Raw genomic sequence first — 26,005 nt, 5'->3', positions numbered from 1 at the left:
AGTAGATGTGCTTGTTTACTTTTACCTAACGGTTATTATGACTCAGTCTGGGAAAACGGCATTGTTGGTTCATCTGTAGAAGGATTTCAAAGTTTAAAAATGAACCTTGATGATGTTAAAATGATTGCGACATATGACAGATTATCTCATTTTGGAGACTTAAAATTTTATAACAGAGCTTAAGGATGTTGAGTTGAAAGATTTAGGCGTTTAATAATCAGGAATGAGGCAAATGAAGAAGAGATGATATCAAGTTGCGTTATAGTGAATGTAAGATCTACCATTCTTGGTTTGGTATTGCACATAGAAGTGCAATACCAAATTGCTAAAATGCCTGTTTAAAATTGAATATGAATATTCACATCTGATTTGTATGTGCTATTGTAGTAGTTGTTGTTTCACAGATTACAGGCACCTACAGATCTGACACTGAATGTGATTTAAGGTCCTCTTGATGTATCACCATCCTCAGAACCAGATGAAGGCGCAGAGGCAAAATATGTCGGGTGAGAGCAGGAACAGATTTTATTTGCACAGAGCGGAGTTAAGTGCATCTTTCATTGTTTCCTGTGAGCCTTATGTTGCGCCACATATCCGATGCCTGTTCCCTTTTATCTGCGTCTCCACTTTACGTTCCTCCGTGCCTTGTTCCTTCCAATATCTGCTCGGCTGCAACCAACCCTTGTCGACCAATTTATGCGGAGGCACATTGTCCCATACGGAGCCCATCTAGACAATCAAGGCTACCTGATGAGACCCTGGGGGAGATGAAGGGAGGGAGGGGTGAGGAAGGAAGGGTGGAAGGAGAAAGAAGCGCATTCAGGAGTTCGAGGGTGGAGGAAGATGAGGATGGGAAACAGGCGCCGAAAAACAATGAGGCAAAATCAGAAGATAAACGAGGCGCTATTTCAGTGGCAGGATTTATGTACTGTCAACATTACCCTCGCTATTAGGGGGAATCCAATTACTCTGCGCCTCTCCTCCTCTCCTCTCCTTTCTCTCTGGGAGGGAGGAAATAAGGGAGCGAAAAGAGTGAAGGATGAAAAGAAAATGGATACAGAAAGAGAGAACAAGAACACCTCTGCATGATTTATCCAATTTTGAGCACATATTTAGATATTAAGGAGAGGGAGCAGGAAAGGGAAGGCAGAATGGACTCAAAAAGTGAGTGAAAGAGACAGGAAGAAGCGGAGATGCACAACAGCGCAGCGTAAAGGAATAACAGCGTAAAAAAGGACGCGACTGAAAGCTCTTGTGCGGGGGGGGGGGGTTTTGAAAGAGAGAGAGGAAGGAAAGATTTGGAAAGACAGAAGCTCCCTCTAGATTTAATTGCATGCACCTCAGCTTTTAAATGGCTGATAAATTATACATGAAGGATGCTGAGACAATAATTATGAGCTGTTTTAGTGCGGAACAGCGGGATGAGGACAGACAGACAACGGCGGAGGAGTGGAAGAGTCAAGTCGGCCAAGAAATTCTCCACAGACAAATCTCTGGAGAGAGCGCACGGTCCGGGAGTGGAGGAATCACAGTGCATTATCATGATATTATGGAAGCTACACGGAGCGAGGAAGTAGTGGGTTGTGTTAGTGAAGCATCAAGACACACTGAGCAGCACACATACACTGGATGTCTTTTCAATACAGTGCCCTCAGGTTATAGCCCCAGCAGCTTTGGCCCTTCCAATTTTTTGCCTTTGTTTATGTGACCTAGCCTGCAGCACACACACACCAAGGATCCTTGCATTTAAAGCGCACTGTCAAAGCTTCTACGACGTACTCTCCTCTTTCATCCGTCTGTTCATGCCCTCTATGAGTAGATTTTTAAGCAGCGACGATATATTCTTCCTAAGTCTCCTGATAATCATTATAAATCTCTATTAAACCCCCACCCTCTGGATAGATGGGGAGTGTCAGCCCACATCTGGCACTCTATGAGAGATTGTGTGTGTAGGTGTGTGAAGTCTATAACTATGGGAGAAAAGGAGAGGAAATGAGAGAAATTGACAATTGAGCAAAAACAAAAGGAAGACAGAAAATCCCCCCCCCCCCAAAAAAAAACGTCCTCTTCAGCTAGGCGTGTGCATGTGTTTTCATAGCCCTTTATCTTGTTTCGCAGCGCTCGTATGGGAAAAAAAAAAGCTGCTACGGGAGCAGCCAGTGATCGCAGCGGTTGCTGTTGTGCCCTTAAGCACAGCCACTTAACCCAGGCTAACTCACTCACTCAATACACTCAATACCCAGTCGGGCAAAAATGGAGAGCTTGCAACGGCATGCTGCTTAGCATAAAAGCTATAAAAAGACACAGAGCCTTGCTAATGCTGTGTCCACAGTCCGTGTACTTGTCATATCTGCTAAAGCTGTGTGTGTTTGTGTGTGCATTTCTGTGTGTGTACGATCCTTAGTGGCTAGCTGGAGGCGCAGCCACACTGGATGGCACCATCAGCTCAGAGGCAGATAGCGACTTAGCTCTAACTGCTTCCCTCTGCTTGGTGTACAAACGCGCACACACACACACACACACACACACACACACACACACACACACACTGAAACGAAAAGGTCAATTTCTTGCCACACCACTGGTCTGCCCAAGAAACCTGAATTGATTGATTTGACTCGATTCCACCGCAGGCTGAGAGTGAGACGGAGAGAGTGGGAGAAAGAAGACAGAAGGACGGACTGACAGCACAGATGTATGGAGAGAGAGATAAGGTGGAGAATGGAGCGATGGATGAGAGGTTGAGGGAAAGTCAGGAGGAGAAAATATGTTTCCTGTGTGTGTTCTTTCCAAATGCTGTAAAAATCTAAAAGAGCAACACCTGAAAATGTGAATAACAAGCAAACAATTCTGTCATTGTCTATTATCATCACTGCCACGCACATACACACGCACACACACCTTGGTGTGAACCTGGCATGGTAGAAGTGTGTGAGGAGAGGTGTGATTGGATCACTCTATTCTAGTCGTGGTGTCAGAGGGGGGAGATTTTGTGTGAACAGATGGTGTTTACCTAGTAGCAGGTTAGTTGGATCACCTTACCACCCCCCCTCTGCCGACCATTCCATTTTAGCAATCCATGTAACACACACACACAGGCGTGCACGCATGCACGCACACTCGCTCGCTCGCACGCACGCACACACACACACACACACACACCACACACACACACACACACACGGACAGGGAAGCACACACTGGTGCAAAAAAGAAAAAAAAAACAGACCCTCATGCACGCCACTCCTCTCATCTGAATGAGGGGTGATAACTCACCAAGCCGCTGTCGGGGAAAGGATAGAGATAAACGAGGGGTGACGAAATGAGAGAGAAAGAGAGCAGCTTGAGAGGGAGCAGTGGAGATAGAGAGAATGAGGGAGTCGGAGTGGAGGAGAGGAGGAGAGGAGGAGAATTGGGCCATTGGTGTTTTTTTTTTTTCTTTCTGGTCTGTAGTTATGTAGGTCACTTTTTCCTCCGACTCGGGAGTGGGGAATTTGTAAATCTGACATAATAAGGCATTTGGCCCGCAGTGACGCTTCTGAAGACGCTCTGTCTTTCCTGCTCATTTTCGCTGCACCATTGCACAGCTAGCCGAATGCTACTTTACCTGCTGATTTGACGAGTCAAAACGGAGCGAGGGAGGATGAATGGAGAGAGGACGGCTGATTAGTTTTTTGCCCGGGGAGGCAGAAGGGAGAAAAATGGAGAATATTTAAATGGGAAGAAGAGTCTCTCCACATGCAAGCACAAGACAGAAGTTGGCGGCAAGCTAGAAAAGACTAGAAAATTCTTTGATGGCCTCTGAATTTCAGGGGACACTGAAAATGTTTGGTAGTTTATGCTCTCCTTCCTTCAGAGACTTTGCTCGCACTTCTTCACCTCTGTCATGTAAAAGGCGGTGAGAGATCCGAGGTCGAGTGACAATTCCCTATCTCGTTAATAATTCACCTGTAGCTCTGACCACTTCAAAACAGAGAGAAAGACAGAAATAAAGAGGAAGAAATAAGGAAAGAGAAAGAAAGAAAGACAGAGAAAGAAAGAAAGAAGGAAAGAAAGAAAGAAGTGCTATGGTGATGTTTTCTTGATGACATTGCATTCAGTCAGTCTTGAAACATTGTAAAATGTGCACATACATGCGAGTGCGGCAACACACACACACGCGCAGAGGAGCAGACGGTGCAGTGTATGAGGTCTGACAGTGCTCTCCAAGGACCAGCTTGTGTTGCTAAAATAAGGCCGTGTCTGGAAAGAGGTGGATTCCCCTTGAGTGGGGCACAGAAGAGCACTAAAAGCTAAGTGGAGATGAAAAAAATAGCCTCTAGAAGTGGAGGAGAGAGTGAGAGGATGAAGGAGAAGGAGGAGAGAAGGTGAAGGACAGAAGAGAGAGGAACTGAAACAAAATCAAAGACGGAAAGGGAAGTAGCTGGGAATGTATAGTAAAGGCAGAGTTAAATGGTTTAATTTCAAAGATGATATAACTTCATGCTGGACTCCAGAACTTACTTTAAATTATTTATTTACTTGACAGGGACAGTGCATATTAGTAAAATTTCTGAAGATATGCAAGAGTTAGTCCTCAGCCAGGCGATAGTTAAAGGCACATACAGAAAGAATAAAAATGTTGAAAATATAATCAACAATAAAAGCAGTGAAAATATGCAGAGATGAACAGAGCCCATGCTATAACGGCAAAGAAGATCCATGGCAACGTGTTGTCAGACAGTAATTATCTATACATCATGTATAATGTATGATAATTATGTGATGTACAGTGATACTTTCACTGGACATAATTTAAAAAGAGCACTTCTAGACAAGAGAACAAAATAATCCTGCACACCTACACACTGTGGTGTGAATGTTCTAGAAAATGTAAATGTGACTAATAACCAGAGAGGGAATATCCCTTCAACTCCCTCAAAACAACCATAGTTTCATACGGAAACAATATTGATAATAAAATAATTGCTGAAGTTAGCAATCATGCAACAAATGCTGGTAATTTCTTTGTTCTCAAATAATAACAAGTGCTGCTTTCTCTGGTTTTATATTATTGTGAATTGCATCGCATCTTCTGTCAAACAGTTTTAATTCACTGTACACGTAGGTGTGTGCATATGCAGATATACAGAAGCAGGCATACATTTATTGTCATCATTGCTGCCTTCATATTTTTTTCTGTTATTAACTGACGTATCCTCTTATATTGTTAGACAGGTTGCAACTCTGGCATGATAACCGTCTCAGAAAATATCACGGTTTCATGGTATCACCATATAAGGTATGACAAAATTACTGCTGATATTATAAGTGAACATGAATCTTAAGGAATGAAAACAGGTGTTTTTCAGTGCAGTAGATAAGCAAATGTACTGTATAAGTTTCACGATATATCGACTACACTATTCATGTGAACTCTTGAGGAAAATGAAATAAATGAATTTTAAAAAATAAAGAAATAAGTAGGGACTAATAAAAAAAAAACACAGTATAGGGATGGGGAGCAGGTGCATCGTAGTGGGGGGGAGTGGGACTCATTACCCTAATAGGAGGGGGGTCTTCAAAAACCCTGTAATGAAAAGTTTGGTTTTGTTTCAAAGTAATTAGTGGCATAACTAAATTGAAAATGGCTGAATAAATCGGCTGAAAGACTGAACTTTGTATGAAAACATAGCGGAAGCTCTCTGAGGCCCCTCTAACCCCTTAAGGGCAAAAAATGGTTCAGACCACCCCTGTACCAGACTTTAATTCTGGAGCCGAGTGCGTGACTGCTTATGCTGTTGGAGCACCTACATACACTGTCATGCCTTTCACAAAGAAAGGGATGTCAGGGTTCCAAAAAAAAAAAAAGACACAAATGAAAGAGAAAGGGAAAGTAAGAAAATTAGTTTGTAAAACAAACCAAACTAACTAACTAACTAGTTAAAAATTAAAGGTGCACAAAACAGTCATGGTTCAAAAAAGGACCGGGGTCCATAGAGACTGGTTATGCATAGGGTCTAGAATTTGGTGCTTTGCCCCTGATGGGAAGCTCACAGAAATGATTAATTTGTGTATTTTATTACTTCCCCAATATATGTGTGTTATATTGTTGTCATATTGTTAAGCATCCATAAATAAAAAAGTAAAAAAAAAAAAAGGATCTCAGGATTATGGACTGTTATGGATTATGGACTATAAAAGGAATCTGAAGACGTCGCCTGTGGGTTGGGGGAATCTGCAAATGTTCGCTATTTTATGACTGAATAATTCATAGATCATTTGAAAAACAATAATCTATAGTGAAAATAATTATTAGTTTCAGCCCTACAAATACGGATTTACAGCATGTATGGTACAACAAGAACACACGGACTTACACTGACTTGAAGCACTTTACAACTCGAAGCAGAAGCCGCGGATAAACACACGGAACAAGGGTGTTACACTGGCAACATGACTGAGAGCTTTTTACTCTCTTCTCCGCTCTACCATACAACACTGTGCCTCCCCTCCTGTTTCTATCCTTCTGCATGGCTCTCTCCCTCTTTTTTATGCCTGTGCGCATCTATGTCCCTCGCCCCCCCCCTCTCTAAATCTTCCTCTCCGTCTGTGCCTGTGTGTAGGTACATTCCTTCTCCATTAGCTGCTTTTGTTGCCGTACCAGGGGACACCGTGGCGGGAAGGTTCTGGAGAAATGAGTAAGAGAGAAGGTTGACAGAAAATAAAAGACGTGGCTGAATGCAGCACCTTGTCCACGTACCTGCACTCATACGTGAGGTGCTAGAAAATTGGGTTTAGGACAGAATTGTATGGAAAACAAGAGCCAAACGCGCAGCAGAACCAGGAACAAAATAACACATTTTGCAGATTGGCAGCGTCACAGCACTGTCTTTAAATGGGATTGTTTTGTGCTTCTGTAATTCTTCATGCATGTGTGTGTAGTTATTGTTTTAGGAAAACATGAAGCATTTGTGGGCTTGCTGCTGGCTCAAACTGGAAAAAAACCACAAGCATTCAAATGAGCTGCTTTTTAAGTCACCTTGAAAAAAAAAATCCACCACCTTTGATACGTTTCACTCGGCCGTCACTCTCACGTGTTTTGATTCCCCACTTTATTTATTCGGCAGCTTATTTGCTTGTTTTGTTTGTTTGTTCTCAAAGATGAGTTTACAGGGCCTGAAATTGGCAAGTGGTGCTTTAAATTTGTGCGGCCTTGATCAGGTCACGCAGCCGAAAAAAGGGACAAAAGAGGAGTGATGCTCAGTTAGAGAGACAGAGCCGTATCTGTGTTTTAAAATATTCTTGAGGGGTGGCTTTTATCAGGAGGCTTTTGTGTCAGCGTTCGGCTCCGGCGGTCCAAGTGGTCGCCCCGGCTATTCTAATTGAGACCGCGACAAAATGAAACGACAAGTCCCCCTTTCTGATGCCAGTGCAGCCTGGGTAATATCCTCGCTGTGTCCCCAGAGCGCTGTTTCAATCTCACCCCGGTCGGTGTGAGTATGATAGAGCGAGATACGAGCGCATCAGCACCGGAGGAAAAGGGAAGAAAAAAGAAGTGTGGCTGTAAACAACCTCAACCTGTTCTCCAAGCGCTCCCTGTCTATGTCTGCATGGGGAGCGGCGAGAGAACGAGAGATAGGGATGAGACTAGCTGGAGTGTGTTTGAGGAGAAGCACTCCTCCTACTGTCTCCCCTCCGTCTATCTTTTCCCTTCTCTCTCTGCAATCCCTCTTTCCCTGCGAGCCACAGTATGTGTGTTTGAGTGGGTGAAACACTGCCACAGTCCTATAGCCTCCCGTGAGACACTACTTCAAACAGACTGGAGAAGTACTGCCAAGGGTTCACTCGCTGGATTTGTATGTGTGTGCGCGTGTGTGTGTGCGTGTGTGTTTATACATCAGCATTGTGTCTATACACGCAGATGCTCTCTCCTCCCTCCGTGTTCTCTTGCTCTCTCATCTCCTCTTATAGTTTTTTTTCTTCTTCAAATTCATTACATTTCATATGCACAGATTCCAAAACAAACTGTCATTAAAGTGGCGCTCCAATACTCATACACCCTGACTTTCTCCCCCTCGCTCCTAAACACACATGGCACAGAAACACACACACAGACAGACGTAATTAAACAAATCCATGGTGTCTATTAAGCGTGAAGGCCTCCCTGCTGCGAGAGACATATTAAAACCAGGATTAGCCCAAAACAATTACAAAATGCTACAGATAGACCATGTACCCCCACACACACACACACACACACACACTCCCTTGGATGTTGCTTTAACTGTGTGTGTGTGTGTGTGCGTGCGTGAGATCGCCTCTTGTCACCTCATGTGGGCCTTAAACTGGGAACACGGGTTCCTTTGCTCACATTGCTCTTACGTCTTATGTTTTATTTAATACTTGGCAATTGTTGGTGAGCAAATGCAGCAGGGACCTTGAAGCAGTATGCAGCACTAAATAAAAACCACTTTGAACTGTGGAATGGCAACGACTCAAGTCTCATTATATTTGAATTTGTGTCGTTATGCTCAAACAGTGATGTGTGCGGTTAACAATGTTAAGAGCTCTGACGACAAAAAAAAAAAGGAGCAAAAGCAGATTTGCTGACGCAAATATAAAAAATATACACAAGGTGGAGGAATGATTTGCTCCATTACTGGATCTGAAGATTCAATATCTTCTTGCTTCACCTTGAAAGTAGGCTACAAAACCGTTATCCTCCACCATTGCTTCTCCTACTCTGTAACCTGTTTTCCTTTTCTCTCCTTTTCTCTCTGTGGAGCAACATTTGTGCCACTTCTTGCAAGGTATATTTGCATATTTGTATCTCCTCCTTCTTACACACTTCTACAGCAGGTCTTATGACATTGCACCGGCTTCCAGTGTGTCATGAAGTGAAGAAAAAAACTCTTACGTCTTGTCTATAAATCATTAAATGACTTCGCCCCATGACACATTGCTGATTTGCTTGTACAATATGAAACAACTAGTGCTTGTAGATCATGTGGAGCTGGATTGTTTGCTGTTCCTAGAGTAAGAACAAAGATAAGTCAGTCTCCATGGGTTTGTGGAAAAAATTACAATAGGCGATGAGGTGTAAATTTCTATACATGTATAATATTTTCTTTCTCATAATGTGATCGACTTTGAAGTGGGTTCTTTAAATACCATTCCCCAATCTCTCTTATGTAAATATGTGTCTTTAATTCTTCAGTTGTAATTCTTTTAAAATAATTTCTGCATATGAAATCCTTCAAGTGTGTGAACTATGCTATATAAATAAACTTCTCCTCCTTTAACTCTTTCTTCCATCACTCTCCCTCCATCCATCCTCTCTGCCTCTCCATCTCCTCCTCAGCAGAAGAAGTGGGAAGTCTACCTGCTGGATAATCCTGCATTACATCCTTAATCCCCTCAATGTGTTCTCTCTCACACACACACACACAGACACAGACACACACATACACACACAAGCACACACATACCTATTCGCACATGCACACAAACAATGCTAAACAATAGATGCAAGTGTTGGAGGGACTGCAGACACCTGCACATTTTTCCACAAATAGTAGATGTGCATTATCAAGTGACAGGTTTTGCATGGACATGCTGAGGCATATATGTTAGTGCGGTTTTTCTGTGCTGCAACACTCACAGATTGGACATGAAGAGCCTGGACTGCCACTACAGGATCTGACATTGGGCTGCCTAAGAATATCGAACGGACAAAAAACAAAGCAAAACCGAGGCATATAGAAAATGAGTCCAAGGTGTATACGTGTGTGCATATGTGCATGTTCTGTAGTGGGCGAGAGTTGAAAGGTGAGAGAGACGAGAGCGCTGGAAAATAAAAACAGTGAGAAATAGAGGCAGAGCAGCAGGCGAGAAACAGGCAGAGAGGATGAGTGGAGACGGAGGGAATATGGAGATCTCTGAGCAGTGGTTCTCATTAAGAAGTGGCTCCGGGGTCCAGTCACTTGGCATTGATTTGTTTTAAATCCAAAGCTCAGCCATCGACAAGCTTGGCGTCCTCAAGTCCCCGTCAAAGCCAACAAGTGCACACAGAGCGCACAGGCCAGTCCAACAACCAATCACGAGTAAGATCACTGATGCTTCTTTTTATTTCTCCAAAGCTGTGAATAAGCACTGAAGTCAGTGAGTCATCTTAGGACATTCACACATAACGTTATTAAAATGGGAAAATATTTAAAGGGTAACTTAATATTTTTCAACCTGGACCTTATTTTCCAATGTGTTCGTGTCTAAGTGATAGTGGGAACAACAGTTTTCGAAACTGATCCAGTTTTGAGAGAGAGACTGCTGTAGCCGGTAGCCATGAAACTGCAATGCAATCACTTGGGTTATGTTTGTACCGTCCATGCATATTTACTAAAAGCACTTGTTTTACCACTTACAGGTTCCGATTTGTATTATAAGTGTCTGATAATTTATTGAAAGGATCTCAACAGCGACAGAGCCTTTTGGTAAAGAGTAAGATGCTGCTGGTTTAACCAGAAACAGCTCTGAAACCACCATTGCCAAACCCATCAGACTTCATTTAAATAAGTATTAATTTTATCCTCGTAACACACAGTTTATTATAATTGACAGCAACTAGAGATGCACAGTAATATTGGCACAGTATTGGCTTTAACATGAAATACGGGCACTGGCAAACATGCTGATTTCCGCCAATATCACAAACCCATTTTTTATCTTCTTATTGATGAGTAAACATGTGCAAAACATCATTCCTAAGCTGACACGTTTTTTTATTTTGCACAATAAACAAATATTACATTACTTAAAAAGTATTGTATTTCTGGTGGGCCATCACGATATGAGTATGCATAATATGATGTTAATTACACTGCAGAAGAGACTTAATGATTACTAAAATTAAGTGGGGAAAAAAGTGGACAAATGGATATCACTATTTGTCACCAGCGAAATGAGTTGTTATATATCGACATAATACCGTCCATTCCTAAGAGAAACAAAATAACACTTAAGAAAACTGTCTTGGTTCTTCTTTCCACTGATCCAATCAGCAACTCTGGTCTTATCAAATACTTTATTCACTCAGATGTAAAAATATGCTGGCTGTACAAACTTTTTTTTGCTGCTTGTCCGACCTCCCTCTTGCTCCTCTCCCAATATTTTCAGATCTAACTAGATGAATTAAGGATCTATTTCAACTAAACTAGAGTTGATGATTGCTGATTATTGATGTTTTTTGTGAGTTTTTTTAGTTTCTTTTGACTCTTTGAATGAAGTGTGTTTGTCGATGATAAAATTACTGTTTATTTGAAAAGAGTCTGGTGGCTCTAGCAACAGTGATTTTAGGGCTATGTCTGTTTCAAAAAAAGTATCTTTCTCTTTAACAAAAAAGTATATCTCTGTAGGGATCCTTTCCATTTGTTATCAAAGACTTATGATGACAAACTGAACCTCTAAGTGGCAAAAACTAGAACTTTCAGTGAACTTACACTGAGGTGTGCAGATCCACCGAGTGTTAGCATTTCAGCCTGTTTTGCATGTGCTGCCTGCAGCTCTCTCATGCAATACTGGACCAATTGAAGAGAAAAAAAACATGGGAAGAAAGGATCCAGGTTGACAAATAACAAAGTTACCATTTAACCATCACGTTAGAAGTCAAATGGTCAAAGTCAAACTACAAAATCCCTCTAATTTCTCCAGTGAACCCAGACGAAAATCTGAACTCCTCAAACACTTAAGTGTGTGTCTGGTTTCAAATACTCTAGACTCATACTAGTGCACTTGTGTGTCCGTGTGTATGTGCGTTTCTGGCTGGATAGCCTATGAATAGAGGCCATAGTCAATCAATAGCAATCTACGGCCAGCCTTCGCAATGCTAATGGAAGTGTGCAGGAGTTGGCATTTGGCCAGTGCCATCACTGCAGCATCAGTCTGAAAGCACACAAATGTGTGCACACACACTGAAAAAGGTTAGAAAGACAAGAGGTGAGAGTCACAATGTGTGTCAATATGAGAGACAAAGAGAGCGATGGAGACAGAGAGACACAGAGACGCGCATACAGAGAGATGAATGTGCTGTGCGACATTGTTTAGGTGATCGAGAGAGTGATCGATAGAATCATTTCACTGCCCCCTCGGCCCTGCTGCACGGCCCATCTCCCCTAACCTCCCCCTTAAGCACTGGTCATTAGGAGCACATAACACACATGCAAAGCCTGAGTTTCACTTTGTCATCATCCCTAAGGGAAGGTCACAGTGCCCCGTCTCCTCAAAATACACCTTCTGTTTAGTACAGCAGCTTGAGCCACTGTCTGGAGAGCTAGTGTGTGTGTGTGTGTGTGTGTGTGTTTAGGTATTCGAGCCTGTAAATTAGGATGAGAGAGAGATTAAGGCTGGTAATGTAAAGGAAAAAGGTTATGTAACTATAGCTTATATATCGAGTTACAAAGTTGAGTGATGACTTATTGGTGTACCACAACTACAGTGACCTTTACAAGTCCTTTCAGAGTCTACAGTTCAAACTGAATATACTTTAGTGTCTACAGAGTAAATCCCTCCTGAGCTGTAAATAGTTCAACACTGTGTCTGACATGAAAAAAAAAGGAAGCCATGATGTGGCTGCGTTTTAATCAACTCCTTGTGGAACTGAACACATTAAGTTGAGTTAATTGCAGGAAAAGTGAAGAAAAAAAACATTTAAGCCGAATGTGTCGCCCACCTCACAAAATTGATGGACAGTTAATGTACCCTTTTTTTTATGAAAAAGACATTTCCGTGTGTTCATCAAAGTAATTCAAAAGTAATAAAACTAACTCTTTAATGCATTACTGTCTTCATGAAGACAGGCTTGAAGTCCTTGCTGTGATTTAAAGGACACATGTAATCGATAACGACTTTCTTAAAAAATGAATGTGACAGCAGGAGATGAATACACTATAAGAAAGTGTGTCTCAACCTTCTTTTGTCCCACGTACCCCCTGCAGCTCTGTCTGATGACCTGAAGTATCCCTTTAACAACGCCAAGAAAATATGTTCATTTGAATCCATTTTAAACTGGACATTACTTTACATGATTAATTATATAAAACAATCATGAAGTAAACTCTTGATCTTTCTGTTGGTTTGGTCACTTGTATTGTTACCACTTGCATTGGACGAACTTTTCAACCATTTATCCATAACTTATCAGCCATATCCCATTTCATTTTACCTTATCCATTTGCTAAATATGCCAAGAAAAAAAAAAATACATATATATATATTGTGACGGCCTCACTAATCTGTGCCTCTCTCCTCAGCTCCTTCCTTTGCTGCAGCCCCATAGTAGTTGAGCCGTCTAAATGGCTGGCCACACCTATAGGCGGGGCCTGCCTCTATAAAAGGGCTGCTGGAGTCACTCTGCTCTCTCTCTGGTGGTTGAGCAGCTGACGCCACATGGCTGACATGGTTTAGTTAGTTTGGTTTGTTCTTTGTTTGTTGCGCACACACACACACACACACCTCATTCCACCTCACACACTGATCTACGGATATGCACCTTATTTTCCTTTTAATTATGTTCAGTTAAATAAACATCTCCTTATTCCCTGGCAAACTTTGTGTGGACTCTCTCTTTGTTGCAAACCAGTGAGCCAAGTTTGTAACAATATATATATATATATATATATATATATGTATATATGGGGGAACTTTTGCTCCTGTTGTCTAAAGAAATTGGGAATTTACATAAATTTGGGGCCACTTTTCTAAATTAGTAATTAGTGTATAAAGTTGCAGTTTTTAATATGAAATGAGCCCACATTAAAATGCATACCGTAATCGCCTCTTTGTGCCAACACGAGTAAATAAAAGCTCCAGAGAACAGTGTGCAGTCATCTGTATGTGCATAGAACACCATCTGTATGTGTGAGAGAAAACAGGACACAGTTCCAACTAGCTTTTCTTTAGCTCTTAATTGCCTTTGTATAATGCATTAGTTTATAGATAATTGAAAACTTCATCACAGTCTTTCAATAAAGTAGTTTGTGGTCTTTTTTGAACCTGCTCTTTAGAAACTACAGAAGGTCTATTAAAAAATATGTTTAGGAAAACAAAATGAAGTCTTTTAATTTAGCCCTGCTGATGTTTTGAGCAAGGACAAATTATAATAATAGAGTTGACTATCCAGCACTGCATCTTTGTTTGGTAGACTGAAAAAGAATATGTTTATTTCGGGACATGCTTACTTTATTTCGTGCATTGAGCTCAGTAAGGTTATTCAGTGGCAATGATCACCTCATCGATTATTGGACTGGGCTGGGCAATATATTGATATACTGGACATTGTTATATTGTTTTTTTTTTTTGTTTTAAAGGCAGCATTACAGTTAAGTGATGGAATTTTCTGTTAGCTGTTTGATTATTTGCTTTTACCCACTTAGTCATGATATATTTATTTCTAATGAATGTTTATTAAAAAGCCTATGGTTTAAATATTTTGTGAAAACGTCCACAGTCAACCCTACAATATCCTCTAAATATTGATATCAAGGTTGATGGTCAAAATATTGTTTTATTTGATTTTCTCAATACTGTCCAGTGCTGATTTATTATTAAGCTAACATTTGCTGCCAACTTGCTGAAACTGTAAACTAATGTTTGCTTGTTTGTTATCATTTTTTACCTGTTCACTTCATTTAACAAAATCGGCTTTGTGATGGCTTAGGATTTGGGTTGCTTTCTTTGGAAACAGTTGCTTTTTTTTTAATTCACTGCAGGTACAACATTGCCAGGAGTATCTGTGAGTGTGAACAACAGCGCTGTCTGTGTTAGTGCATGTTAGATAGATATGGAAATAAAATTAATTGTATTATCATAAATGATGACAACGTAGGATTAGGGTTAAGCTGGTTAAGATTCTTTTTTTTCTTAAATCTTGGCTTTAAGTTTTGCCCCTAAATCACAATTTTTAAGGGGCATCCTGGGATTTCTTGGTGCATTTTTGCCATGGCATCTGCTTATTTAAGTCACTGATGCCAACTAAATCTACTTTAAGTCAACTATTTTAGCCATTTATCTGATATATGTAGCTTATGTACTACAGCAATTTATACATTAAATGAACTACTTCAACTGTTTATCCATACATTTAGCTATTTCACCCTAAATTTCACCCTCTAAACCTTAGTTACTTTTAGGTAACTATTTTAACAGTTTATCCATTACTTTTGGCTAACTCTCTGGGTTCTTGCTAACTAGGTCCTATCCCTGTCAGAGTGACAGACACACAACAGTGTGACTGTTTTTTTAAAATTAAAACATAGTAGATTTTGTTTTCAGATTAATAATGACTGTACTATCTTTTCATGCATCACCTGGTGATTGAAGAAGTAACCAGGGGTACCAGTACCCTTGGTTGGGAATCACTGCTATAAGGTATGCCCTGACACAATAAAGGCAGCAACAGAATTGCATGAGGGCCGCTCCTCCACTGACAAGACTAGCCTCATTTCCACAAATGCTTAGCAAAAACACCTCCCTTTCTTTGCTTGTGAAAGAATCCTATATTTGACCCATTTTTGCTTCAGACGCCGCGCAGCAAACTACCTGACTGTCTTCAACAGAAGCACCGCTCTTTGAAACTGCCGGATGCGACTCTCTAACGTGTGAGCCATTGTCCTCACCCCGTCCCTTGAAATTGGTTTCACATCTGTCGCGACGTGACAGCCGGGGAGGCAGCCAGTAGCTGGCGGGGCGGACTGACTCACAGTCTGGGCAGAAGGAAAAAGGTATAGTCTCTCCTCCTTTTTTATGTTAATAACACAGACCTGAGGAGAGTGTTCGGGAGAAGGGAGAAAGAGATGCAGAGGAGAGAACAAAAGAAGGGGTGAAGAGTTCAGGAAGCTGGAGTCAGTGCTTTGGGGAGAAGGATATTAAAGATGAAGGGAGGTGCTGAGGAGGAAACGTGGACGGGAGCTAGTAGCAGCAGCACAGAGGCAGAGATAGCAGAGAAATGGGGAACATTAGATAAGATGAAGAATGGAATGGAGAATGGTTAGTCGGGTTTTGAGTTTACAAACAACGGCGTGATGAGTCATTGAGTCACAGCCACTACCCCAGAGGATATAATGAGGCTGTATAGATGAACAATGGCACCTCTAAGACAAAAACCCCTTTCCAGCACAAATGCTGGGATCAATTTGTCACTTCAGCATGACTGTAATTGTGACACTTTCATCTGTCACATAGTTAGCTCTGGCACGGATCGATCACTTAGAGAGTTAGCGTTGCATAGCTAACAAATGGGATAACACTGCATCCGACACAGCTGCTTTGATTGAGGATACGATGCTTTCTTGCTTAGAGGAAAATTAAAAGGTGAATGAAGATGATGAATAACTACATAAAAAATATTCCTCTTTTTTATTAATATGCAGCATAAAGTAAGTGAAAGGGTTTAAATTAACTGCGATGTCAGCTTTTGTTTTCTTTTTCTTTTCATAAATTAGCTTTTAGAATGAGAGCAGAAAAAAAGCGGCCGATAAGGGGACAATGACTCGAAAGCGTCAGGTGTGGATGGAGGGATTGCTGGAGACATGAGAGGAGTGGGATGTGTTGGGGTATAGGTGACACACATGGCAGCGCCACATGCAGATGGTACACATGGATGAGCAGCCAGGGTAGTGAAGCATAAAACCAGCCAGCTCACTGATCAGAAACACACACACACACACACACACACACACACTCAAAAGCATGCTGAGAACACCAGTTAGCTTGCCAGCCCTTTACTCACCCAAATCACCACTGTGAAAATTAATACCTCCAACCGTCCATACAAAAACCAGCCACACACTCCATAAAACACACACACACACACACACACACACACACACACACACACACACACACACACACACACAGTTACTGTAGAAAATCAATAAATGCATTAAATATTTACATAGGAAAATGCATCTATAAAATTTGTGAGGGAACCTTTTTGAAACATTTTACTTTTAAAGTAGGTTCAATAAAAAAAAAGATAAAATAAACAGTCTAACATCCTAACGCTTTAATATCGGCTATGTTAATCTTACGATTTCCTTTCCTTTGCCATTTCCTTTTCCTCAAAACTGACTTGGAAAACTGAGATTGACTGCAGGCTGACTGCTTTTCCATCAGAGTGACAGACACACAAACACAACCATGACGGCCATACACACAATAAAGCATGGTGCGTCAGGGAGGACACAGGGGGCTGAAAGCAATCTTCCAACTGACCTTGAGTGGGGAGGACAAAACGTGTGATGGAGGGAGAAAGAAATAAAAAAAAAACCCAATGCGAGGAAAAGGAGTGAAATACATAATCTATCTCCACTGGCAGAGGGAAACAAATGCTTTCACTGTGATTGAGGACACATCGCCCTCACACATCGACACGCACACATACCTATATACACACACATTTTGGCTTAAAGAGCGCCCGATGGAAAAACTGAAAGCGGAGAAAAACTCATTTTCCTAAAGCAGGAGGGGAACAGAGAGAGAAAGTGATGCAAAGAAAGGAGGAGAAAAGCCGTAGGTGCACAGAATAGAGGAGTGGGTAAAGAGGCCAAAATAGGTGGAAACAAAGAGGGAGAGGGAGCGAAGCAGACAGAGACAGATGGACGGAGTAAAGAGAGGGAAGGGGAGCGAGAGAAAGATGACTGCTAGTGACCGGCCTTTGTAGATGACTGTCGTTGCTCACTTTCGAGTCAGCTTCACTGAGGCAAAGTCTTAATGACTCACGGCCCAATACTCTGCATAATCACGCTGTGCATGTGTGGGTCTGTGCGTGCGTGTGCGTACGAGCCACTAGTCTTGTAACAGAGAACTTTATTACCATCTGTTCCCACACATGCTTATTTGTTTAGCCATGACACGCACGTCTCCTTCAATCGCTTTGCTATTTTTTCTCTCTCCCACTCTGTGCCTCTTCCAATCACCTCTCCTTTCGTGCCCTCTCCTCCCCTCCACCTCGCTCCCCGCGTGGTGGGGGTCATATCCCAATAAGTAGTGTCCGACCTTTAAAAAAAAAAAAAAAAAAATCCTGGTCATTATCTCAGTTGCTTTCTAACAACCTCGCTCGTGGTGCTGAAATGGAATCTCGCTCCATTTTAATCGGAGCGTGTGTGTGTCAGGCTGTGTCACTGCGTGTCAATGTGTGTGTGCCTCAGTACCTGCAGAGGCCATTAGGTGGAGCTGGTGACTGACTGAGAGGGAGAGAGAGAGAGAGAGAGGGGACAGATAGTTGAATGAAAAGAAAGGGAAGGCTCACTCTCTTCTACCTGTTATCATCAATGTTTCCAGCAGTGTGTGTTTTCTGTGTTCAGTAGGCTGGTGTGCTTGTGTCCAGGTGCATCAATTATTTATGGTACAGTGAGTATCACTTGGTAGTAGTGTAGTATTTTAATGGTTGAAGAATAGGAAAAAAAAATCCTATTTGTGCACCCTTGAGCGTGACGCTTTTAGAGCCACAGAATATACAGTATAATGGACCTTTTTCATGCCATGTCTTTTAATTAGTCATAGTGGGGAAAAGCTCAGGTGTAGCTAATACCATTAACGATGTCCCCGCAAACATGCACGCACAATACCAAAGTGCAAAAACTGGAAAACTGTAATGAAATGCGGCTATCGTTATTGCTATTAATTACACTTTTGCCTGGTAGGGTTAGGTTAAACCCTAACCCTAACCCTAGCAGGGGAATAACCGAAGATACTAAAATGTCAAATTCCTGACAGATCTTAGCCTAATACTAAAGCCAAACAGGGCCTCCAATCAGCGGTGTGAAATCCATCGCAATAACACTCAGACGTTTCCAAAAAAATACACAGACCATCCCCGGATTTGTGAAGACACACAGACACACACACACCTGTGCAACCACAGATCTTGTTGGCAGTTCAGAGAAAAAGGGGACGGTAGCCTGGAGGAAGGGCAGGTGTCCACAGATGGAGCGCTCTCTGTGTCTCTCTCCCTCTCTCTCTCCCTTTCTCTGCCACAGATGGACCCAATCACACCTATTTCTCTCTCACATGCCCTATAGCTAGATAATCAGCATGAGTGTGTGTGTGTGTGTGTATGTCTGTGTGTGTGCGTGCGTCTGACTTGTTTATTGTCACATAAAAAGGGGTGTCTTCTGAATGAGTCTCTAAATATGCATACGTCTGGAGTGTTTTTAGCCTACAGCGTAGCGCATGTGGTGTTTACGACAATGCGGAAATACTATACCTCTATCAATCGACCAGTCCGCGGAAGCCAAAGTACCAGTTACGGTAAATGTGTGTCGCGCACAAACATTCCCTAAAACACATTGATGTTTCAGAGCACAGCATGAAAAAGAACCGAGAGATTCAAAAAAGTGTCTGCTGGCTCAGGATAACATTTAATTTCATCCCGTATTTGCATGTTTGGTGACAGCTGAACACGTGTGAGGTGGCCTGCAGAGGGTCTGTCTGTCTCAGATGGCAGGGGGTCCCGCTAGCCAATGGGACCACCCGCTCTGTAAAGCAGGAAGTGAACCACAGATCTGTCATCTGTCTTCATAAACCCACCAGTCAGGACCCTCCTAATTAGTCACCATGGAAACCATGGCTAATTCCCTGGTCTGCCATGCCAATCACGTCCTGTCTGTGGCAGCAATCAGAAAGGCACATTTATCCACCGCTGGGCCGGATCCGTGTAACAGATGTGTGTGTGTGTGTGTGTGTGTGTTCGTGGGTGTCTTTGTGTGTGTGTGTATGCGTGTGGGCGGTACAGGCAGTGTGTGAGCTTGTGAAAGGCCTGTATTTCCTTAGACAATGTTGCCTTTATATTTTAGCAACAAAATAAATAAAAAAACACACCAGCGTATTACGCCTGTCTAGCTTGTAAATTCATCCTGTTTGTTCAGATAGGAGGCAGATGTGTCAGAGCTGCTGAGAGGGGTGTGTGCCGTGTTGTGATTGTCTGTGGGAACTGTTTGATTAGCTTGACGAGTGCTAGCAATCCCCTCACACCCACAAAGCAATCAAACAACTATTATATGACACACACAAACACCAAAACACACACACACACACACACACACAGATGCCGAGATGCACTGTAGACACACCTCACCTTTTCCTCGAGGTCAAACTGCTGTCAAACGTGTACAATACAACCCCTGCTGTGCTCAAGTAACCTGCACGTTCACAAATAAGAGTTCGCAGCAAATCAGACCATTCTGATTTTGAAATGAAATCACATCTAAATATCCAATCAATTAATCAGTGTTGAATTAGAAAGGCAAATACCTCGAAATAACCTTGTAAATATTGAGGACCACACACATGAATAAATTATGGATTAGAGTGGAACAGGGGCATCCCGTGTCCTGTCCATTTCTTGCCTATCAGCTACCTGTCAATCACTGTAATTACCATCAACTGGAACGTGCTCACCAGAAAGCAAGAAGAGGGGGCGACACACAAGGGCGCGCTTATGTACGCACCAACTTCAAATCCATGACCAAAAAATAAATAAAAATTAAAAAGACACGCAGGGACGCACACACACAATCGAACAGCGCACACTGGCATTCGCAGATGCCAATCATAACTTCAAGCGCACATCAAAGCCAAGTTCTATTCAGATGTATGCCGTTTGATCACCACCACCGCCGCCTCCGACATGTACACACATTCTCTCACACACACGCTCCATCATATGTGTATATAACCTACATAACAGCCAGGCATTAAAAATACAACATGTATACGTTGAAACTGAGAAATAATTTAAGATGGTTTGAGCGTGTGTCCATCCACAGCAGGGGAAACGCGGGGATTGGCTATAGTCAAGTTACAGCGACGCTCCATTGTCCTTGCTCCGTTGTCTGGGGAGAAAAGAGCACAACGCCATCTGACTCGTGACAAAGAAGTATCCGAGGGTCTTACCTGTCTCGTGAGAGAGGGTCTTGGTTCTTCCTGTGTTGCCCGAGTGATGCATCTCTCCGCACTTGTCTCTGTTTCTGATTGACCCTCTACCCTTATCTCCTCTCCTCCACACTCCACTCCTCTCCGCTCCCTTAAGAGTCCTCTTTTCTTGATTCTCAATGTTTTTTGTGCCCTGTTTTCCTCCCTTTCGTCAAAGTCCTCGCTGCCTCTCCCTCGCTGTTCTTCACTCTTGTTTCCCTTTTTCTTCTCTTCCCCTTTCCCGTCTGTTTGCAGGGAGCTCTGTGAGGCACAATCCGCTAGCTGAGTGCCGGAGCACCACGCAGGAGGAGAGAGATAGAGCCTGAGAGACACACACACACACACACCAACTCGCGCGGTGTGGATCGACACACTTGCACACGTGTAGCTGTTGCACTGCAGAGACCAACGCCACACACCAAAACACTGGTGGGAACAAAAAAAAAAGATGAGCGCAATGCCCTGCACTGCTTTCCCCTTTTTTCCTTCCTTAAGACTGCAGGTCTTTTTGTCTCCCTCCTGCTTCTAGTCCTCAGTCCTCCTTTTTTTGCGCAATCCGTCACAGATCAAGGCCGGCTCGGGCATGGGGGAACGGATGGATGAGGAGACACTGAGAGTGAAAAAGAGAGTGCCATTCAGCCTGTGGCAGGCAGAGCAGAAGAGGAGAGATGTGGCTGCGGCTCCATCCTCCATCTGCCCACAGCTGAGACTGAGAGCAGACTCGACACACACACACGCGCTCGCTCTCTCTCTCCTCCGCTCCCTCTCTCTCTTTCTCTCCCAGTAGCGCCGCACCACCGAGATGGAGGGGGAGGAAGGATGACGACGGGAGCCAACGAATGAGCCAAAGGGAGAGAGGAAAGGGGGTAGGGGTGAGACAGTGGAAGAGGGGAGAGCGTAGTGGTAGACAGAAGGAGAAGGAGGCGGAGGAGGAGGTTGCGACGAGGGTGGGAGAACGCGACGGAGCCCACGAGCGCTGGAGAGTGAAAGAGTGACAGAATCATGGGAATGTGACAAAGCATGCACATCAAAGGCGAAGGGGAAAGGGAGAGAAGGAAGGATAAAATGAGATATAGGCGAGCGCGAGGGAGCGGGTGGTGAGCGAGGAGAGGAAGGGATGAGGCAAGGTGGGGAAAAAGAGGGACGACAGGGTTGAGGGTAAAAGGAGAAAAGACAAGGCGGGGAAGCAGAGACGCAGAAGGGGGGAGGGAATGAGGAAGGGCAGAGGACACTGCGGCGATGAAGCCAGTAATATGTCAGATCTCACATGGGCACGCTCGCATTCACATAATGTCCCTAAACAGGAAAAAGAACAATGTCAAACAACACGGGAGGATGGCAGCCACAGAGGCACATAAAACTCTGCCTGAGACAAAACAACAAATACCATTAAAAGACAAATAAATCATTTTCTTCTTCAGATAAATGATAAATTATTTTGTCCTCTGACATAAAGACAAGGATAAACCGGAGCTATCAAGCTAGCTAAATTAAGCTGCTCTGACATAAAGGTGTGTTTCTCTCTTTCTCCCTGTCCTCACACACAGTCCTGCCACCAGCTCAGGTGTCACTAGGTGAGTGAAGGTCCTTGCAGCGCCCAGCAGAGGGCAGACATCCTTGTCACACATCGACCAAAAGGAGCTGAGGTCATCTTGAGCTCGTCAACATAATCCTACATTAGTGAACACATAAATCATGTCACATCTGACAATGTCATCTTACTTAAAATGATCTTGGAAACAAATTGCCTTAAAAAAGGAACACAAGTAATTGTATTCATCTTAATTTATGTTCACTTCATATCTAATTGTTACTTAAAATATAGTTAAATCTTCTTAATTCTGTGAAGTTGTTACGACTCAAAAATGAAATTACCTTGTTCCTCTTAAGTGTTAGCAACTTCTGTAAACCAAGTTAGTCTGACTTAACTTGATCATGACAAAGACGATTTTGCCAGCGATAAAGTTAGGACATCTGCAAGCCTATTTATTTATTTATATAGTTTATTTGATAGGGACAGTGCCAATCAACATAGTACATCTTCTACCTGTTACAAACAGGCTGTAGTAACTGATGTTTCACAAATAGAGATTATAGCTTTTGTGAGTTTCCAACTCCTGTCCCTAGTTAGATTTTTGTTAAGGAAATAGGAAATAAAAGAGAAAATATCAAGGTTACATATAATATGCATACAATATCAATTATGGTAATAAGAAGACAAAGGGTCAATATTTTCATCAGCATTAAATAGAATCTTGTCATCCTGTTTTGTTAACATGTTAAAGAATATACTGATATGATGGACTAGTTTGTGACCAGCAGAATACAGATATATAGATACAAGGTAGATTTATCAATTAAAATTTGTCCTTAAATTCCTCTACATCTTTTTGACTTGAAGGAGGAGTTTAGGAGTCTTAGTAAACTTGGTTTACTTAAGTTGTTAAAGCATGGGGAGATCAATTCAATTAATCTTGTTATATTTAAGTTGCAAAAAATTCACAAAAATTAGTAAATATGACTTAATGGATATAATGCAAACATAAAGTAAGACTTATAGTTATATTTACTTTCACGTTTCAAGGCAGTTGGTTTCCTAGATTTTTTTGAAAGTAAATTCAATTTGTCAGATTTTACAGTCATTTAGTGCACATTTAGACATGATAAAATAAGAACTGAAGCTAGCTCAAGGTGAGATTGTGTTTCTGTGTTTTGTTCATTATGAAACCAGTGTGGCCGGTCGAGGTTACGAGAAGAATGATGGCACAAAAACAAAAGCAGACAGCGATCTAAGAGCAAAATAGAACAATACACACACTCACAGAGCTGCTGTTGAGAGGAAAGGCTATGGCTGACACAAAGCAGGTGTGTGTAGTGCAGTGCGTGTAGAGTAGTGTGGAGGGAGGAGGAGATGAGCGGTAAAGGCCAACCCCTGAGCCACCACTCCAGAGGACCGCTGTCAGCCTCATTTTCTACCTCTTCACGTGACATTCTCAGACGCCATCTATCATCCTCAACGAGTCTCAGATGCACACAATGCATCCGCGGGCACCTCCCGGCGTGTATTGTATGTTCCGAGCACGCACACACGCATATGTATGCGCAGATCAAACAGTGGGGGGTTGCTTTGCGGCTATGACTTCATCATATTAAAGTTGAGAGAGCGGCACAGGTAGAATCAGCGGGAGCGCGGGAGGAGACGCAGGAATTTCTAGATGAGGTTCACGTCGATTTGTCATGATAAAAAAAAAAAAGCCCCATCTGAGACAGAAACAAATTGCTTTCTTGACAACACCTTGTAATACTCCATCATGCACACGCGCACACACTCGCATGAGCCTGGCGCATGTGCACGCACACACGCATGTGAAAGCAAAGTGGTACATTTTCTCATGCAGGTTATTTATCAATGCCATTCAGTATCATTATACCTGGCATATCTGTATAACCATATATATATTTATATATATATATGGGCTACACAGAAGCTTCCACTCAGCTTGATTCTCTGGAGAGGCCACTCAGCCTGCTATGGAGGTTGTAAGGTTGAATGGAAAAGATGTAAAGAGGAAGAAGAAGAAGAATGTGGTAAAGGAACATGTAAGCCAGCATGGAAAGGTCATACAGTGTAAAGTGAACAAGGATCTTGTAACAGTATGAGTTGAAGTTAAACCTTTGCCTATTAGGTATATTATGCAGATTTACTCTTACTTTTCATCTCACTATTCCACTCTTAGGTTAATGTTGGGTTTCTCAAACTCTAGGCAGTTGGAATTGCAAGCTGTCGGTTTTTACACCCTTAGCATGTTATTTTATATTTCTTGGACTTTTTCAGTGTCTCTTTGACACAAAATTCCTTTCTTCCTTTTGCACAGTTTTTGCCCTCTCTCCTGCCATACCCTCGCCTGTTCCCATCCACCTACCTCCCCATGTTTCTCGTCCTTCTACCTGCCTCCTCAAGTGAAACACCAAGGTAGAGCAGGTGAATGGGAAAAAGAGAGCGGGGGAGGGAGAGGAATAGATGGAGAGAGAAGGTATGCTATAAGGTGCCCTCATGGGTTGAACATGGTCATTTGTCATGAGGCTGAAAGCTTAAGAAAAGACTAGTTAACCTTTACAGCTGATCCCCGTGAGACATGGGGAAAAAACACAGCCCAGCAAAACACCTCCAGGAGACGACGGACGGTACGTGCACACACACATGCACACACGAGTAGCCCCTTGCACTAGCCTTCAACATCCAGAATCGATAGTGGTGAAACCGTTTTACGAGAAGCAAGAGGAGGGTACAATTTTTCTCCCCCTCCCCATCTCTTGCTCTTTTCCCCTCAGTGAAAAGCCTTGTTGTCTCCATGGTCCTTTTCCTTCCTCCTCCCATCCTTGCTCACACCCACACCCTGCCAGAGTAATTAATCACCTTGTGCTAATGAGCTATTAACTAATGACAGATTGACATGCCTCTGCCTGTGTGCGCATGTCTGAGTGTGTGTCTGTGTGTCGGCGCAAGCATGTTTGAGTGTCGCCGGAGCCACCCCCAGCACGTTAATGTGATTAATAAGGTTAAGCTCTTATTAAGGGTGGGAGCACAAGGAGTACACGCACACACCTGAACAAAAAGAGGCCAACATTCATGCATCCAAAAATTCGTTCATCCACGGGGCAAAGAGAGACTTGTGTTGACATGCTTCAAGTATAAGGTGCAGAGAAAGAAACAAAAAAAACCCCAAAATGCTTTATATCTTTCATCATACATTCTCATTACACAGAGGCTGACTGCGCTGTCCACTAATCACATCTCAGGGAAAAAGAGGGAAGCATTGGAGGAACGCACATCACTGCGAATGAGCTGAAAAAGTGCTTTTAACAAAAGCTGCAAGTCTCTTTTGTTGTGGTTTTTTTGTGGAAATTTTCAGTTGTTTGTCTACATTTTTATAGTCATCCAGCAAACGACTCACTCAAGCCCGTGGAGATCAACAGAGAGTGTGCTTTGCTTGCTGTTCGTGACAAAAAACACCCCCCAAACTCCCCCCTCCTACCCCCCCGACACTCTGTCCTCGCC

The 26,005-nt window shown here is 42.6% G+C and overlaps 1 protein-coding gene across 13 annotated transcripts in view; it reads right to left on the bottom strand.

The window, feature by feature from the left end:
- The window catches only part of tenm2a (teneurin transmembrane protein 2a), a 260,523-nt gene that overhangs the window by 108,703 nt on the left and 125,815 nt on the right, over positions 1 to 26,005 (bottom strand). Inside the window, exon 1 of one of the 13 annotated variants that reach the window (XM_088081303.1) lies at positions 20,929 to 21,984. The exons of 11 other annotated variants lie outside the window; for them this stretch is intronic. In XM_088081303.1, the coding sequence (XP_087937429.1) occupies positions 20,929 to 20,980 (52 nt within the window). In that variant the 5' untranslated portion in view covers positions 20,981 to 21,984. Of the gene's footprint in view, positions 1 to 20,928; positions 21,985 to 26,005 lie in introns of those variants that run through there. One more of the 13 variants, XM_088081304.1, reaches the window with a different exon arrangement.

Source organism: Plectropomus leopardus, chromosome 8 (genome assembly GCF_026936395.1).
Source record: "Plectropomus leopardus strain MGB_pleo_1.0 chromosome 8, ASM2693639v1, whole genome shotgun sequence".
NCBI classification, from domain to species: domain Eukaryota; kingdom Metazoa; phylum Chordata; class Actinopteri; order Perciformes; family Serranidae; genus Plectropomus; species Plectropomus leopardus.
Note: the sequence above shows the minus strand (reverse complement) of the source record. Positions and strands in the feature narration are given on the sequence as shown.